The 18,009-nt window shown below is 38.8% G+C and overlaps 1 protein-coding gene across 7 annotated transcripts in view; it reads right to left on the bottom strand.

The window, feature by feature from the left end:
• Lrrc9 (leucine rich repeat containing 9) overlaps positions 1–18,009 on the bottom strand; it is an 81,511-nt gene that overhangs the window by 449 nt on the left and 63,053 nt on the right. For 4 of the 7 annotated variants that reach the window (XM_021179300.1, XM_021179302.1, XM_021179303.1 and 1 more), the window contains exons 25-32: positions 17,292–17,400; positions 16,437–16,576; positions 14,606–14,742; positions 13,375–13,592; positions 10,795–10,863; positions 7,915–8,055; positions 5,060–5,131; positions 3,520–3,717 (exon numbers count right to left, since the gene is read on the bottom strand). In XM_021179300.1, the coding sequence (XP_021034959.1) occupies positions 3,520–3,717; positions 5,060–5,131; positions 7,915–8,055; positions 10,795–10,863; positions 13,375–13,592; positions 14,606–14,742; positions 16,437–16,576; positions 17,292–17,400 (1,084 nt within the window). Of the gene's footprint in view, positions 1–3,484; positions 3,718–5,059; positions 5,132–7,914; positions 8,056–10,794; positions 10,864–13,374; positions 13,593–14,605; positions 14,743–16,436; positions 16,577–17,203; positions 17,401–18,009 lie in introns of those variants that run through there. The other 3 variants (XM_021179304.2, XM_021179299.1, XM_021179305.1) reach the window with 3 other exon arrangements.

The raw sequence follows: 18,009 nt of genomic DNA, 5'->3' as shown, positions 1-18,009 counted from the left end.
GGGTCAGTGCAGCCGCCGAGGCTGCATTTAAAGGACTTTGGAAGCATATTTTTTCCCCTAAAGAAAATGGAGCACATTGAAGAGAAGTTGTAGCAACATTGGGAATAAATTAAAGTGGTAGGAAAACCGGTCAGGATGGTATATGGTTTGGGTTCTCCTGGTCGTTCTCAGACTCATGAGCAATTACTAAATAGCCGAGTCTGAGACATCTTGAATTCTGAGTGCTACTGAATCTCATTTGAAAATTATGTGCATGCTTATTCATTTATGTATATTTCACATGGGAATATATGCCACATATAACACACTTAGATTCTAGCCAGAAATAATGGTGGTTTTGGGTGTGAAAAATATAGTGTCATTTTCTCCTCTCTTTGTGTGTATAGAAAGAGCCATTTAAATGAACATATTATAGATTATATTTTACAAATGTAAAATGTAGCTTTGAAGTTTTCAGGTTTGTGTACACATCCAGTTTCTATTAGAGCATAAATCAGCAATCAGTTTATATTTCAAGTATTTTACCTAGAGATTTTTACTTTCCCAAAGGGTTATAGAGTCCATTAGCTGATTTGAATTTATTACAACAAATATATACATATTCACCTATGACAAGAATTACTTTCCTCTAATGAGTGATAAATGCAGATAGGGAATATGTTCCATTGGGTACTTGGCTAAATCACATCTGGAGGACAACTAATTGTCTAAAACTTATCCAATAAACATTTTATTTGCTACTAATTGCTGTTGCAGCTTTTGGAAAGCTAAGATGCTTAAGTGTCTTTGTCATAGCATCATTTCCTAGGAGCAGAGTGTGAATAACAGACGCATTTCTACCCAATGTAAATGGTTCAGCTGTTTTGGTATTTAACATCACGACTAAAACATTTTTAACACTGTGACATTTTCCATTGTTAATAAAATAGTTCTTGTCATGGTTAATAAAAAACTTGGGGTTGAGTTGGGCTTGGGGAGGGAACAACGTTGGAGGCAAGGTAAGAGGAAATTTTAAAGAAAACTTGGAATGCTTACAGATGTCTCTGCCTTCACAATATCAGTGTTGAGTTTATTTGCTGTTGAATACAAGTGAGCTGCATGACGGGCTGCATAAGTGCAGCGGGTGAGCCACATGACACACAGCATGAGTGCAGCAGTTTAGCCATATGACCGGTTGCATGAGTGCAGCGGGTTGGGAGAAAGCACACAGGGCTGCTCTGTCGTTATTCCCACTAGTGAGAATAGTGCCTTTTCTCACTAGTGAGTACTTCCTACTTGTAGAACACAGTTTAACTTTGTCATATTAAACTTTTAGAATTATTATACAAATCTATGAGGTTTGACAAAGATTTCCTACATGTGGGAAAGAAGGTCCTATGGTAAGACCTTTTTCTGGAAAGCAAAGTCAGCTGTGGCAGTATAAAAAGTCACTCTTTTTATACATCGTTAGCAGATCTGGAGAGTTTTTAAGTGGAGAAGAATGTTAACGGCATGCAGACAGCTGTGCCTTTCTTCATCTTGATGGACCTGGTGCATTTGTACAGCTGGAGACGTAATGGTCTAACGTGATAAGAGAAGAGAGAGATTATCCCTTCAAGCTGTCGCTGAAAAGTGATTTCTGTATGGATCCTCTGAGGATTGCTGTTCAGAATCCCTCTATTCTTGGCTATTTTTGTCTGAAATTAGGAATTCAGATAGTTATAACTTATAAAATAATAATGAGCATTCTGTAGTAAATTTAAGTTGCCCTTAAGCTCAATGCCTGCTATAGGGGATTTACAATATCAATTCCAAATTTCAAATAAAAATATAAAATTAGGTTGGGAATGGAGATACAGCTAGCCAGGAGGGTGGAGAGGTTGGGGGCCACAGCAAGAGGCTGCTTCAAAAACATACACAAGCTAGGTACAGTGTGCATGCCTTTGATCCTAGCACTTGGGAGGAAGAAGCAGATAGCTAGATCTCTGTGAGTTCAAGGCCAGCCTGACACAGAGTGAATTCCAGGATAATTGGAGGTATGTAACTAGACACTGCTTCAAAAACCAAAGATGCTCCCCCACAAAGAAAGACAACAGCAACAACTCATAACATTGCCATATATTGCCAATTCTTCGTATGGCTTACATTTTTGCAAACTAATCAATTTGGTTCTTTGTAGGTGTTCATAAAAATGTAGATGCCCAGAGCCATGTGCTGGATAGGAATACACACAAGACCATACTTTTCAAACTAAAATTAGAGCAGTGGAATCAGAGAATAGCAAAGTAAGGATTTTTTTTTTCTTCAGAAAAGCTAAAGAGCTGCTGACAAATCTTGAAGAAAGATACACATGAGAAGAAAGTTACAGAGACGAGAGCAGAGCTGGACTCAGAGGAACAGAATGGTGGGGAGAGAAGGAGGAAGACCATGCCAACACCCCAAAGACAGCATATTTCTCTCCAGGAGACTGAGACCAATTTGACAGATCCAATTGTGTGTATAGTTGAAGCTTTTGAACAAAGACATAATAATCCTCACTATGATTAGAAACGTGAGAACAAAGATAAATACCACATTGATAAATGATGCTGAGTCTATTTGTTATGTGTGTGTGTGTGTGTGTGTGTGTGTGTGTGTAGGATGGCTACGGTGGTTGGGGGAGGTAGGGGTATAGGTGGTACAGTCCACATTGAGTGTGTGGTGGCCAGAGAACAATGATCAGGCATGGTTTCTCCCTCCATCATGTGGGTCCTGGTGATGAACTCAGGTCCTCAGGCTTGGCATCCAGTACTTTCAGCCATTGAGCCATCTCAATCATGCCTGGTTTCTTTGAAGAGGCTTTTCTCTGTGCATCTACACAAATAATAACCTCCTACTCTTCACAGGCTCTGGGACTATTTTATAACTATTGTGGTGATTTAGAACAAGGAGGACGTTAAAATGAGTGGGCAGGATTTTCTCTCAAGCCGGAATACCATCCCCAGCTGTTCCAAAGCAGAGCAAGCAAGGGTCTGGAATTAGGGAGTAGGTGTCGTCTCAATGCTAATTAAAATGAATATACTAAACGAGATACTTTCTATGTTCTATTCTTTGAATAGTATTCTTTGTCCTATTCTTTGACTCCTCCCTCAGGCTAGCTTCACAAGTTTATTAATCATGCTGAGGGAACCGAATAGTCTCTTTCGAAGATACTCTATGTGACTACAAGATTCAGTTATATTTTAAGTTTTCTGATTTCTACTTTTAGCAGAATTCACCACTGAACTCGTCTTGGGAGTTGTTCATGATGTCATGCAGAAAGCGTGAAAAAATCTTTGAAAGAAGTCAGGAAATTCGTGTTTACACTGAGAGTAGGTCAGTCACAACCCATAAGTGATTCAATAAATTAAAAAAAAAATACAGTTTTGAAATCAGCACGACCACAGACAACCTGACAAAATGTACAATGCTAAGACGCAAACTAAACCATACACTTTGAAGTAAGGTTAGACGTCAAATGAGATGGCTGTTTTAAATGAGGGTTTTTTTTTTCTTTGTTTTTTATTGCTGCTGCTTGTTCGTTTTTTCATTCTCTCTGAAACTCTTTGTAAAAATACCTTCAACTTCAGGAGTTAAGGTGAAGTCAGGTCCCAAGAAACGGCTAAATCCGGCAGGCAGAAGAACATTTGTTATTTTAATGGGAGAGGCTTTAACGTGGCAGAATGACCCACCATCCGTAGAGTTGGTAACAGGAACGAACTACACAATAAAATAAAAACAGTTAAGAACATCTTACCTCTGAAATGAAAATAAATAGGTTTAGTTCTTATCACAAGCCCCACGGCACAATAAACCTTAAGGAGCATTTTCACATGCTTGCCTAAGCTCGGGGTTGGTACTTCTGAAATATGGACAGAGCAGAGTCCTGCAGGCCCAGGGTTGACGTCCCTCAGCCTTGTGGTTTGCTTTTTCAGACTGCGTTGTACTGGTCACTAGAAGCCAGAGCTTAGTGGTCCACTTTATTTCTGAAAGCTCTTAGCAGGAAGGACAGAACCATGAAGATGAGAAGATGTCTTCTTTGTAATGATTCTTTTCCTTTCTTCAAATCCTTTTTTTTTTTTTACTTTGTATGTGCAAATGTCTTGCCTGTCTGCATGTATGTGTGTGTATCACACGCATGCTCAGTACCACCAGAGGTTGGAGATCAGACAAGAGTGTGGAACCCTCCAGAATGAAGTATAGTCTATGTAAGCCACCACGTGGGTGCTGGAAGCTGACCTGCCTTCTGCATGAATGTTCTGTTTTCCTTAGGGCCATGAGCTTGTTAAAGATACGCATTCTGAACACATGGTTCCACTTTGTTCTTTGTCTAAAGTAACCAACTTGACTTCAGCAAGCATCACCAAGAATGTAGCTGTCAGTGGGCCCCAGGGTTCTCTAACTAATGCTGTGTAGCCCCAGGCTGCCCAACAGTTCATTTATGGGAGTTTATTTCTGTCACTAACATGGTATGTGGTCGACTTCTCTCTTAAAGCCGAACCCTGAACACAGTCAGGGGAAGGTGTTGACCTGAGTTTGCCCTTCTGCTTTAGAAAAGAAACAACCTCAGTGACCCAAATAAAGAAATCTCAGTTGAGAAATCTGAAATCTCTCCTAATCTTGTTTCTTCTGAACAGCTAAAAGAAATAATGGCTCGGTTTTGTTCCAGCCATGAAAGTAAGTTATTATTGACCCTTAAAATACACTTTTGTAAAACAAAGATTTCAAACATTTTACTCACTTTTCAGAGTATAGATGGATCAAAATAATTTTAAATAAGATGCTTGCTTATGTAACAAAAGTAGATAGTTCAACTCTTTTATATAGGGCTATTTAAAGGGCAAGAATAATTATATTGAATAATAATTATACTGTTATAGCAGAATAATGAAAAACAGGAATTTTCGAGAAAATACACAAGTAAACAATAATAGAACTTATACATTTTAACGAAGCCATAGTTCTTATAAGTGCCTCTATGAGACCTCATATGTAGTGTGGTCGGAGCATCTTCCCCTAAAGATGTCTCCTAGCCTGGTTGCTACACTTATGAGAACCTTACCTTACATGGCAAAGGAGTTTGCAGGTGTGATGGAAGTGAGGACTTGGAAGTAGGGAGATTATTCTGGATTATCTAAAAAGAGGGAGACAGAAGGGTCAGAGCCGGGAGGAGGAGCTATGAGGACAGAAGTGGGAGGAGCTGGCTGAGAGCCAGGAGCCAAGACAGCCTTGGAAGCTAGAAAGCACACAGGCTTGCGCCTTTCCAGACCTTCCGGGAAGGAATGCAGTTCAGCCCATGTTTCCACGTAAGACCCAGTGTAAGACTCCTGCCTTCCAGAACCGTAAGACAACGACCACATGCTCTGTTAAGCCAATGATTTGGGGATAATTTGAAGCAAGAGCAACAGAAAACTACTTCATGGAGCATGTGGGTTTTTTGTTTTTGTTTTGTGTGTGTGTGTGGTTTTTCTTTTTCCCCCCAGAAGTTAACTGAAGATCAAGAAAGGGGAAGAAGGGGCTGGAGAGATGGTTCAGTGGCTAAGAGCACTGACTGCTCTTCCAGAGGTCCTGAGTTCGATTCCCAGCAACCACATGGTGGCTCACAACCATCTGTAATGGAGACCTGATGCTCTCTTCTGGTGTGTCTGAAGACAACTACAATGTACTCATATAAACAAAATAAATACATCTTCAAAAAAAAAAAGACTCTTAAAAAAAAAAAGAAAGAAAGGGAAAGAAGGATTAACCATAGAACTAAATTTCAGGACTTGTTCTTTTTTGAAAGTGTGGCGTCTATGACAAGAACTTGAGTACACAGTGTTAGGCAGTACTCTTAGCTACATCAGTGCTTAGAACTCAAAGTTACAACAATTTTTTTTAAACCTATAGATCAATCTTTTTTGTTTAAACTAATTTTTATTAACACTGAACAACTATGAGCCTAAAGGAATTAGAAAGTCAAGGAGTCATTAAAAATTTGAAGCAGAGATAAAATTGTATCTCAGTGGTAGGGCACTTAGCTGGTGTGACCTATGTTAGCCCCCTAGCACCACTAAACAGGATACAAAGTACACATATAATACATATTTATCTTTTGACAACATTTTTGAAATTGCATATGTTTGGTGAAGAAGAAATCTCCTGCCTTTTTGAGGCAAGTTCTCAGGTAGCGCCTGGCAAGGATGACTTTAAACTCCTGATCTTCCTGTCTCCCTGGTGTGGTGTTACAGGTAGGTGCCACCATGCCTGGTCAAGGCCATTATCTAAGCAAGGGTCTTTGGTTGATATTTTATCTGATTATCCTTTAAAATTTTGCACATCACTTCTTCTGCTGGTTTCTTTAAAACAGCATAAACTTTTAAAGATATGAAGACAATTTAGAGACAATAAGTTGTCTAGGCTTAGAAGTTAGTTCTCTCTAAATCTGTGTCTTCTCTCACATCCAGTTTGGCATTGTGTGCATATGGTTATTCTTTCTCCAGATTCCCCAAAGTATTGAATTTGGTTTTCATATTAACATAGAAGTCCTAACTTAAAATTTGAACTTACATTTCATCTGTTGACTTAGTATAACACCACACAGCAGATTTTTTTTGAAAGCCATCTTTCTAGAGTATATGACACAAAACCATTTCTCTATGAGTATGTGACTCTTGCTGAAGGGAGAAGTAAGCTAGAAGCACTCATAGGAACAGAAGCACCATTTTTTACTGAAGGGTGGAGAGGAGCCATCCATCAGCGTGTGTTAATCCTGGGATGGAGTGAAAGCCTCATGGGAGGGCGTCCATCTGGAGTGACCTCATGACCTCACCTCACCAGTTCTTCTTCTAGAGCCTTTTTGTCCTTTGTTGTTTCAAGACAGGGTTTCTCTGTGTGACCCTGGCTGTCACTCTCTAGACCAGGCCAGCCTCACACAGCCTCACAGCCTCAGCATTCTGCCTGCCTCTGCTTCCGAGTGAAGATCCTGTTCTTTTTTTTTTTTTTTTTTTTTTTTTTTTTTTTGGTTTTTCGAGACAGGGTTTCTCTGTGTAGCCCTGGCTGTCCTGGAACTCACTCTGTAGACCAGGCTGGCCTCGAACTCAGAAATCCACCTGCCTCTGCCTCCCAAGTGCTGGGATTAAAGGCGTGCGCCACCACGCCCGGCACGAAGATCCTGTTCTTAATGTAACCTTGGATCCTTGACTCTAATGTCCCTGGATTTTTGCTTCTAGTGAAAGGTTCAATTACACATCCCTTCCGCACCTGCTCAAGGTCGTTGTGCCATTTTTTTTTTGGATTACTTTAAAAGATTCAGCTGGCTTCCCTCTCTACTCCTGTCTCCAAACTTGCAAAAGCTCAACTCTAATAATTCTACATTTCTGTTAAAAAAAGAAAAATGAAAAAACCACCGTCTTTCTGTGTTAAATACATTATTTAGAGATTGATCAGAACAAATAAAAGTGACTAATGATAAAATCCCTAAAATCCTATTTCTGCTGTTTCTTCACTCTAGAATTTTGCTCCTATTATGGTCAGGTACATTTTAGGGCTCATGGGTAAAGAGCCCAGTGATCCTGAAAATCTGGAATAGCAGCACATGCCTCTGTTAGCTGAACTCTGCAGTCCAGAGAGTTGAGTGATAACTCCCTCCTTGTTCTATGCTTAAATTGAAGCAATTTTACAGTTAGTTTCTATAAACATGGCATGTCCCAGTTTTTTACCTTCTAATGTCATTTGAAGTACTGAACAATGAAATACTAAATAATTTGCCTTATATCAATGTCTTACTAGGAAAAAGTTTCTATTGATAGTAGTCATTAGGTAAATACTATAATTTACAGAATCACGTGTGCTTAAAAAATTAAGTCAAATGCCCATGGTGTAATGCTCATTTACAATAGTCTACAGTAAAAAGAAAAGTGTACACTGTATACTTACTGAACTCTTTTTTGCTTGTAGTTCAGAGAAATGAAACTCAGCTTTTGCCCTATCATCAGAATTTATAGGAATTCCATCCAACATCTGTAAATTAGGCAGGCGGAATATGAGCACATGTCGATGAACCATTTTCCTACAAATCTAAAGAAAGGTAAAAACAATCGTTTATTCCCCCAAAGAAAAAGACTTCAAAAGAAGGCAGCTTGGGAACGGCCACAAAGACGATGGAGAATGGCTTCTTTACAGTGCTAACTGCTACAGGCAGGCGCTTCTTCCTTAAAGAGTTCTCAATCTTCTGTAATACCAGATAAAAATAGAAAACATTTTAAAATTAAGGCTGGCATTAGTCTTTCTCCTTTCCTGTCTCCTTCCCATCTCCTTCCCTTCCCTCCCCTTGTCTTTCCCTGCTCCCCATGTATCCCAGTCTGGTTTGAAAAATAATCCTCTTGCCTCAGCCTCCTCAGTGCTGTAGTGACACAGATGCATGCCACCACCACACTCAGACTGTCACCCCTGTAAAGTCCTTAGCACTGACCACTAGCTAGCACAACCTCAACTCACGGGCAGAATTATATGCAACTTCATTTCTATGTAATTGGTTTAATGTGAGGTTTCCCAAAAGGTCCCATTTCACTTAATTCAACATCTTCTGTCTGTATGATCCATCTCTTCATAGTGTTAACCTGCTCTAAAAAAATTGTGTATGTCCATAAAAGGGTAGGCAGACTTAAATAGAGCAGTCGCAGGGTGTTTACTATGAGAGTGCTCTGCTTGCAAGGCTGGCTCTTTCCTGCTGTTTAGTACTTGGACTTGGGGTTGTTCTTATCATTCCTTGCTTGATAAGGGTAGTTAGCTATTTCTTGATTGCTAAAAACAGTAGGATTTATATTCAACCTCTTCTCCATCTGGAAGGTTTCAGTTCTTGATCGGAAAGGGTACCTATATAATGAACTTTCAATTGTTAAATGCTAAGTCTCTAAGGGGCTCCCTTGAATAAAAACAACACGCAAGACATGCCATTTTTGTGTCTAAATGAAGAGTGTGCTGTGTTCACGCCATGGGAAGAATGCATAAGGAAGTATACATGCAGATTCCTTCAGCCTCTACCTTTCTTTCCCTCATAGCCTGTGAGTTTGTGTTCTTACTATGGCGTTACCATTGATCTTAGCTGTGTGTCCTTACTATCTTAGCCACAAGGAAAGCATGCTGACTGAGTCTCTCTCCCAAATCTCTGAAGTAGTGGTCTCTTGGGGACTCCTAATGTAGAAAGTAGACAGCACTATCTGTAACGGCAAACAACAACAAACTCTTGGAGATGAATGGGTAAGCTGGGCCTGCCGGCTCATGCCTATAATTCTGGTACTCTAGAGGTTAAAGCAGGAAGCTTTCTGTGAATTACAGGCCAACCTGGTTTATTAAGTGAGTTACAGAGCAAGCTGAAATTAAAAACAAAAACAAAGAAAGAAAGAAGGAAAGGAAGAAAGGAAGAGACAAAGGAAATAAACAAACCTCTTGAAGTGAATGTGGCAGGGCCAGGTTCAGTGACTGAGAAAGACCTCTAACACACGTAGCGGCCAAACAAATTGCTGACCACATTCTAGGTTACAAAATACTTTTCATAAATACCAAAGAGCAGAGAGGCTTGCTTCCTCTGATTGAAAGGCTCCAACACTGGAGGAAAACGATGAGGGTATAACTGGAAACACACCATAGATTTAAAAAGAATACAAATGTGTGCAGTCCTCAGCTATTTACAAATTTACTCTTCTGGAGAGTACAAGGCTTTCAGATATGAAGACCAGTAAAGGCACCGCCTATAAAAGCTTTCAGGACATTGTTAGCACAGTACAATGTAACCTAGAACTTGCTGATTCATAAACGCACTGAAAAGTAATATTAAGGTTAAATGATTAAGATTAAGATACGAAGTGAAGAATTTCTTTGAAAAATTTCAATAAACCAGGAGAAGAAAATGATAAAGAGTAAATATTGGTGAAAGAGAAAGCAAACAACGTCCCTGGTTGGTAAAGAAGTGTATGGTGCCCTGAAGACACACTGTGAACAAGGCGTGAGCAAGATTTATCAGGAGTAAAATGCAAAAGCAAAACTTGACGATCCTAGCCACAGAGGGGTGACAAAATAGATACAGTGGAGGCTGGAAAGAATACCATGAGCTTCCTGTGATAGCAATGCATTGAGAGCTTAGATAAGGAACAAGACCCTGGGCATGCTTTCCGGGATCCCGGACCTGCCTACCTTGTGGCCTTTTCAGTCTTACATCTCCTGCTGTGAGTTCCTAGGCTGGGCTTCCCTGAGCACTCAGCGCACTGACCATGTTTCTTCTCTGCCATGTTTCCCAGTTGCTTACATGTTAAATGGGCAAGACTCCAATGAGAAAAGTGGAGCTGTCTCCCAAGTTAACTTAAGTACATTTTAATTAAAGCATCAACAAGATTCTTCTTCAACTTAATTTGCTTCCTAAAGCTCCCAGGAAAAGTGTAAGGTGCCAAGAATGGAAAAGACAGTGAAGAAAGAAAAGGATGCAAGAGATGGAAGAGGGGGGTAAGGAGAAACACTCACTCTAATCAGAATTAAGACCATGTAAAACCTTACACATTAACATGCTGTGATATTTATTATTGGCACAGCAACAGCAGGTAAGCCAAAGGGCTGCAGCACAGAATGGGAAACACACACATACATTAGGCAGAGCTGGTCTGCAGTACAGTTATGTGGAGACAACACTAAGCCCAATTTATGCTGGGTCAGCTAGTTATGTATGTTGAAATAGAAAGATCAAATCACTTTCTAATATCATATAAGGTAAATTGCATATGACTATTAGGAAATTAATAAGTTTAAAGGTAAATAAATACTCACTGGATTGCCGTAGACAGTAAGCTCTCTGAGAGAAGGAATAACATCAAGTTTTTCCAATTCTGTGATATCCTATGTAAAAGGTAATGAATTATATTTGGTTAGCTGACGCCTCCTGAAATTAACTACTCTGAAGTTGTTTTATGCAGGTTTTAGGTTTCAGGTAGGTTATACTTGGACCCTCTGATGTGAATGTGAATAAGGACTAGACTCCTAATACCTGACTCGCAAAGATCACACTGCAACATGGGAAATGAGCAGAACTTGCAAGGTAACTGCAAACTTTTTCTGGAAGAGGTTTAAGTCTTCCTAGGGCTTAATAACCCTAATAACAGAAGAATGCATTATTGGCTATACTCTGATACACTATCTGTGAAAGATAGACAGATAAAATCTATTTCTCTGGTTAAATGTTTGCCCATCATACTGCATAGGACTATTTATTACTATCCACTTAACATCAGTGTAAGTTTGCAATGTTGTAGTTTTTGCAAATTTCAAAAAGATTTATTTTTATTTAATGGGTATGTGTTTTGCCTTCATTGTATGTTCAGATGTTTAAACATACATAGAGAATCTGGATGTCAGACAGAAGGATCACCTAGCCACAGGACTCAAATGGGACCATGAAGCTGAAGTCTTCTTTTGTGTTGTGACAATTCTTAGAAACAAGGCAATAGGTCACATTCTTCTCAGTTGACATTACTGGGCACATTGGGGAAGTTGAAAGCTCTGCAGCATGGCCTGTAGGTCAGCGAGGGACCGCATCTACCTTTATCTGAAGGACTAGTGCTTTTAATAGGGCTTTCTCTTGTTCTGTCATTCTTAGCTAACCCAGAGATTGTATTTTTAGTGCATTTAGTGTATTTTAGAAATAATACTGATATCATATTGCCCAAGTAGGTATGAATCCAGAGAACAAAAATCTCCCTCAAACAAACTTTGGATTTGGATAGACAGTCAGGTTTAGAAAGAAAATGGTTTTTTAGAAGAATTCAACTGAGTTTCTAACCCATGCTCACTCCCCAGAATTGATTTTCCTTCCAGTTAACTGTATATGGTCACACTAACATACAATATCATCAGTTATAAGTGTAAGTTCAGATCTGAAACAATCCACCTAAACTCAATGGAGAATACCATTTCAATGATAAAAATAGAAGGCTAAAATAATTCAACAACCAAGAAACCTCAGTCATTCCTTCAGTGATGTGTGCATAATCTTCTGATTTGTCACACAGTTTACTAGATAGTTGTATTAAATTTTGGTAGTAAACCACACTAAGCATGGTTCTGTTCAAGTTGCTGAGGAGGGGGCTGGCATAGTAAGCTGATCTATTAGCTCCTCCATCCCTTATGAGGAATATGTGTCAACAGGTGAGCAAGGGCATCCAGGGGAAAAGCTGGTTACCTGGGGCTAGCTCCTTTAAGTATGCTGCTAACTGAGTATCCTGGCAGAAAGCAATGACATTTCCAGGACGGTCCTTACCCAGGGCATTCTCTTAACAGATCTCTGGACAAAAACTGTTTACAGCCAATTAACCTGGAATCTACGGAATGACAAGGCTTCTAATAAGATGGCACAGAAGCTATGCATAAATGAGAATGTTTCATGAAACACTCCCCTACTCTGAGACCACTCTATAAAACCTATTTTTGGAGACCACATCTCTTATTCTAAGCTAGATAGCTTATGTGGTATGGGAAAAAATAACTAAGAAACCAATAGAATGTCCAAGGCCTCAAGTATTAATTACTGGACTGATAAGCAAAACCTGATACCAGCTGAGGTCATGGATGGCTGTGTGGAGGTCTCATTTGTTTTTACTGAGCTTGTTTAAGCTTGGTCTTTGGGCATACTGGGCACGTGCTCTACCACAGACCTGCTGCCCCCAGCTCTGAATCTCATTTGTTAAGGTCACCTGCTGTTGCCAGAAATATTTCCCATAGAATACCAATTTTTCCAAACTTGTATTTCTTCTGAATAAAGTTTTGGTAAGATCACTGCCAATGTGGTCTGGCTTTCCTTAGATGGGTGTTTGAATCTGGATTAATCAGGTGTATACTATTTTTTACAATAAGATTTTTCCTACTTGTTCCGTTAAAAGAGACATTATTCATGATTTCCTTCTAACCTTGGAAAGAAATCTCATATTATTCCAGAAAAGGCTTTATGAACTGTATCTCAAATAGCGCCTCAGACGAATATTTGTCAAGCATCTAGTGTCTACCGTGTGCCTTGTGCTATGCTAATATAAACATAGACGAGATGAACATAGGACTTGTTCTTGCAGGGCTGGGGGTGTACAGTTTAGGCTGTCGTTGAAATGGCCTTAGAAGTACAGAGAGCAGAAGCAACATTAGCCAAAATGCTGATCCAAACACAGGCTCTAACCAGCTGTTCACCTCTCATACCTGTAGAGAAAGGCTCTATCAGGTACCCTAATAGAGTGCACGCCTATGACATGCTGGTAGAGAGCTATAAACATAACATTCTAATTGGTTTATTTGGGGACTCTGTTGAGATCAGAGGATTTCAAACACATAGACCTCAAAAACGATAGCACCCTCAAACGATGTTACCTGGATCTTGTTATATCCTAGGAAGAGTTTCTCCAGTTTGACCAAAGACTGCAGTTTGCTTAGTTCTCGCAGCCTGTTTTCCTCTAGATGAAGCATCAGCAGGGAACTTGGCTTGGAAAACGCGGTGTCATTAAAGGCCCGGATGCGGTTATGGTCAACGACCAGCTCCTGGAGGACGATCAGGTTGTCCAGCCCTTCCACCTGACTGATCTCATTTCCTAAAGTTACAACATGCTGCGTGAGCCCCAACTTCTAGAATTTAAGCTTATCTACCCCACCTTCATTTAATGATTTTTAAAGCTAAAAATGACATTTACTTTTATGTCTCAACTGTAGCACAAACTGATCTTTCCCTAACCTCCAGTGAGCAGCCTTTTCCCAAACAACTTTACGTAGCCTTAGCAACCACTCTTGTCAATCTGTTAATTCAGTTACTAATCTTGGACTACTTTTCCTTTCCCTTTGCTCTGTCTAACTTGTTCCTGTGTCCTAATAGTTCCTCCCTTTACACCTCCCTATTACTACCATTGTGGACCAGGCCATTATTAGTATATATTAATATATTCTTATATCAACACATAATATAATACATATATTATGTAATAGTATATAATATATATTAATATGTGATTAATATATATTATTTTGGATCAAAAATACATATGCTTTAGATTACCTGATTACCATTACACACCAGTGCAAATTTGGGTATAATATTATTTAGCCACACTGAGCCTCAATTACTTTTTCTTCATTACCCCCAAGGTGCCCAACAGCAGAGAAATGGCTAAGAAAATGTGATGGGTAAACATGCAATGGATTTCTCAGTCATAAAGAAGAACAAGATTATATTCTTTGCAAGAAACACATGCTACTGGAGATAATAACATTAAGCAAATTAAGGTAGTCTCAGAAAAACAGACTTCCTGTAAGTGAAACAAAGACAGCAAAGGGACTGACTTATGGGGACAGAAGGAGGAGACAAGGGAGATAGAGAATACACACAACATAATACACGGGTATGAAAATGTCCTTACATAATAATACCAGGTACAATGAGTATATATAATCAATTACTCTTTAAGATGTTATTTAATAATTTACAACTAAAGAAAAAAATCGTGACTATTAAATTTTTGTTGCCAATAATCAATGATGTTTGCACTTGCTTGTCAAAGCAAGGTGACAAGCCAGCCAGTTTACAGGACTCATAAGCAGCATGTCTACTCACCCTGGAGAAAGAGGAACTTTAAGTTTCTCAGTCTGTTAAGTTGTAGCTGGACTAAGTTACAAATTCCATTGTATCCCAAATGCAGAACCTCTAAACTTTGCATTATTGGAGGCAAGTTCTCACTGCCTACTGAGTCTCTGAAACACACAGGTAAGTTTGAAGTCATAAACTTGATTTAAAAGCAATTTTATCATAAAAGGCAGACTGAGGCATATTTAGTATAAAGTGAAATTATAAAGTGAAATAAGATAAAAAAAATTATATGAGCTTTTGATTTATGATAGCTGAGTAGTGCTTTTATAATAATAATAATAATAATAATAATAATAAATAACTTTTATCTCTTAAAAATGCTTATATGGAAAAGAATAAAGTATAGAGAGTCACAATGAAAAGTGAATCAGCAAGAAAAAGAAAACTTGTATTTCATTAGAAGGAGACAATTGGAGTTATCTTTATTCTAAGAGGATGTATGCCCGGATGTATTAAATTCTGACTGATCTACTAAAAAAATAATTTTACTAATAAATTAACTCATCAAAGTCACAAGATAAAATGATAAATGTGGTCTGAAATTCCAATGCCAGTAATAAAAACACAAAAATAAAATTAAGAAAGCAATTCTTCTCCCTTTTTTATATCAGTGTAAGAGAATATAATTTCAGAATACTTTAAAATAAATTCCAAAAAAAAGCACAAAATATATAGTTAGCTACACATAACTTAACGAAACCAATGGGGGGGGGTGTCAGCAAGTGAAAAATTATTTTGTGTTTGTGTCTGAATATTAAGATGTCAATTCTTTCAAATTGATGAATAGATTCAATACAACCTCTATCAAAAGCTCATTAGGAGAAAATGAACTGCCTTAAAATTTACAAAGAATTCAAAGAACTCTGAATATCCAAAGTATGTTTTCACATTCTATATATTGACACAGTCACAACTGTGCAGGGAAATTAATTACTGGCCCTTGCAACAACAAGGGATGGGTCTCAGAAAGTAAGCTAAGTGAAAGAAGCCAGACACAGAATGAAAGTAGGAGCTTGGAGGTGGAGGGAGAGCACTGTGGGAGGGGCAGGGAGGTATGATAAAAGGGGACCGAAGATAACCAAAGCATGTCACATACACATGTAAAATGCCATGATGAAAACCATTATTTTGTACAGTTAATAAATGCTAATAGAAATGGAAAGAGTACTTACTATGTAATTCCAATCTTACACAAGTCTAGAAAGAGGCAAAATTGTAGGGAAGAAAGCAGATCAGGGGCAATTGCCAAAGACCAGGATGTAGGGAAAAGGGATTGCAAAGAAAAGTGGGGGTGGCTCAAGGGGCCAGTCACTTCACACTGTGGCTTTAGGTGAGGCATAGCACAGAGTTATAGGACTGGATACGATGGTCAGAAATCATTAAATACTACACTGAAACTGGTAACTTTGCAATATGCAAACTGCCCCTCAATAATGATAACAGAAATGCTCTTCATTGAGAACATGAACATGAAAATATTTTGACTTAGTGATGCACACACATCTTTGTCTGTCTGTCTGTTTATCCATCTAGCCATTTTTTCTTTCATAAATTTATAGGAAGGCAGGATAGATATGTCTTCTTCACAAATTTTATCTTTTCCGTTAATATAAGAATTGGGTGGGGAACAATGACAAAGACATAGTTCAGATTTTTATTTGTGAAATTTATTTTTGGCATACTGTTTGTTAAATAAAATAATTCTTATTATCAGCCAAATATGTGTGCTATTATGTGTTACTTCTCTGGTTGTTTTGAAGTGTGAAAAATAAAAGATTTTTTTTTAAAAAAAAAGTACCTATTTAGTTTTGAGGTTCCTTGCTGTCCGTAGCCACTTGAGGGCACTTTCTGGTAGAGCAGCTGTCTGCTGCTTAAGTGGGTCTGAGGCTTTAGTCTAGGCATAATTGATTCAATATGATTGTAGTTGAGGCATAAGACCTACAGAAAGAACATCTCATTAATCAAACGTCCTAGGAACTCTTCAAATGGTGTGACTGATACTTGGGATAGAGAACATAATTAGTAATAATATGCTACTGTGAAAGATAGAATAATTCCAAAGTATTTACATTTAGCTTCAAATGTGTTTTAATGATCTTACATCTTGGAGAATCACTACAAATAAAATATCCAAGTCATTAGTCAGCTATCCAGTGTTCTCAATCCGCAGTCCTAATTTGTCTCGGCCTCATAGAGAGGAAATAAGGACTTAGCAAGTTGTTTGTTTCTGTGTTCAGATGCCTTTCATTGGTGAGCAAGGCAAAGAGACTGCTCTGAGAACCACGTCATTCATTCTCAATCTCACTTCATATCTGCTCACTAGAGACAGTGCCTCTCACCCTGTCTCCTCCTGAAGAGGAAGATCTGCGTGTAAGCAAAGGACGTAAGATCCCCTGACGTTTATGATTCTCTTAAGATGTAACTACACTTTTGCTGTTCCGTAAAAGAACAACACCACAGCAAATGTAAACCTAACCTGACTAAAAAAATTTGGCAGGCAAGACTAAGATTTTCTCGATTAGTGAAAAGCAAAATAGAATATAATTTAGGGAATAATTTCGACACCTTAATAAGGAAATACATTTTAATGTAAGTGAAGATTAAAACTTGTGCTGATGTCTTTGAGGGCAAATATGGCTCTGTAGCCACGTGCCTTCACGTTGGGCAGGTAGATGAGGCCGCTGAACGAGGTGAGGTTGTTGTTCTGGAGGTTCACGTTGCTCACGTTCCTGAAGTGGTCAACAGGAATCAGATCCACCGTCCTGGATTAGAAAGCAAATGCAGTCGTTATTTCAATGGAACAGAGTCGGTTCCTCTACATAGGACTCCCAAAGCCGTTAAAGAGCCTCACTAGACAAATCATATGCAATGTCAAATACAGGACACCAGTGTTCAGCTCAAACATTTGTTTTGTTGTACAGGCATGAAGAAAATGATATAGAATCTGATGGCTTTTTTAAAAAACCCATATCTATAACCATTAAACAATTACTGTAGATGACACTTATACAATAAACATCTCCAATTTGTTTACCAATTAACATACAAGTTCATGAACTCACAGCAAACCTGATACAGTAAGTCATAAAACAAGCAGGTCCTAAGTTTCCATGGCACACGTGAAGCAGGCTGTTCCCAAAGCGACAAGGAACGAAAGGAGTGGGCAGGAGCGGGGAATGGGGAGGGCTTTGACACCAGACTTTTTTGTTTTGTTTTGTTTTGTTTGAGACAGGGTTTCCAGAGAAACCCTGTATAGCCCTGGCTGTCCTGGAACTCACTTTGTAGACAAGGCTGGCCTCGAACTCAGAAATCCACCTGCCTCTGCCTCCCGAGTGCTGGGATTAAAGGCACGAGCCACCACGCCCAGCTTG

The sequence above is a fragment of the Mus caroli genome, chromosome 12 (assembly GCF_900094665.2).
Source record: "Mus caroli chromosome 12, CAROLI_EIJ_v1.1, whole genome shotgun sequence".
NCBI lineage: Eukaryota > Metazoa > Chordata > Mammalia > Rodentia > Muridae > Mus > Mus caroli.
The sequence above is the reverse complement of the archived record's forward strand: the minus strand, read 5'-3'. Positions and strand labels throughout refer to the sequence as shown.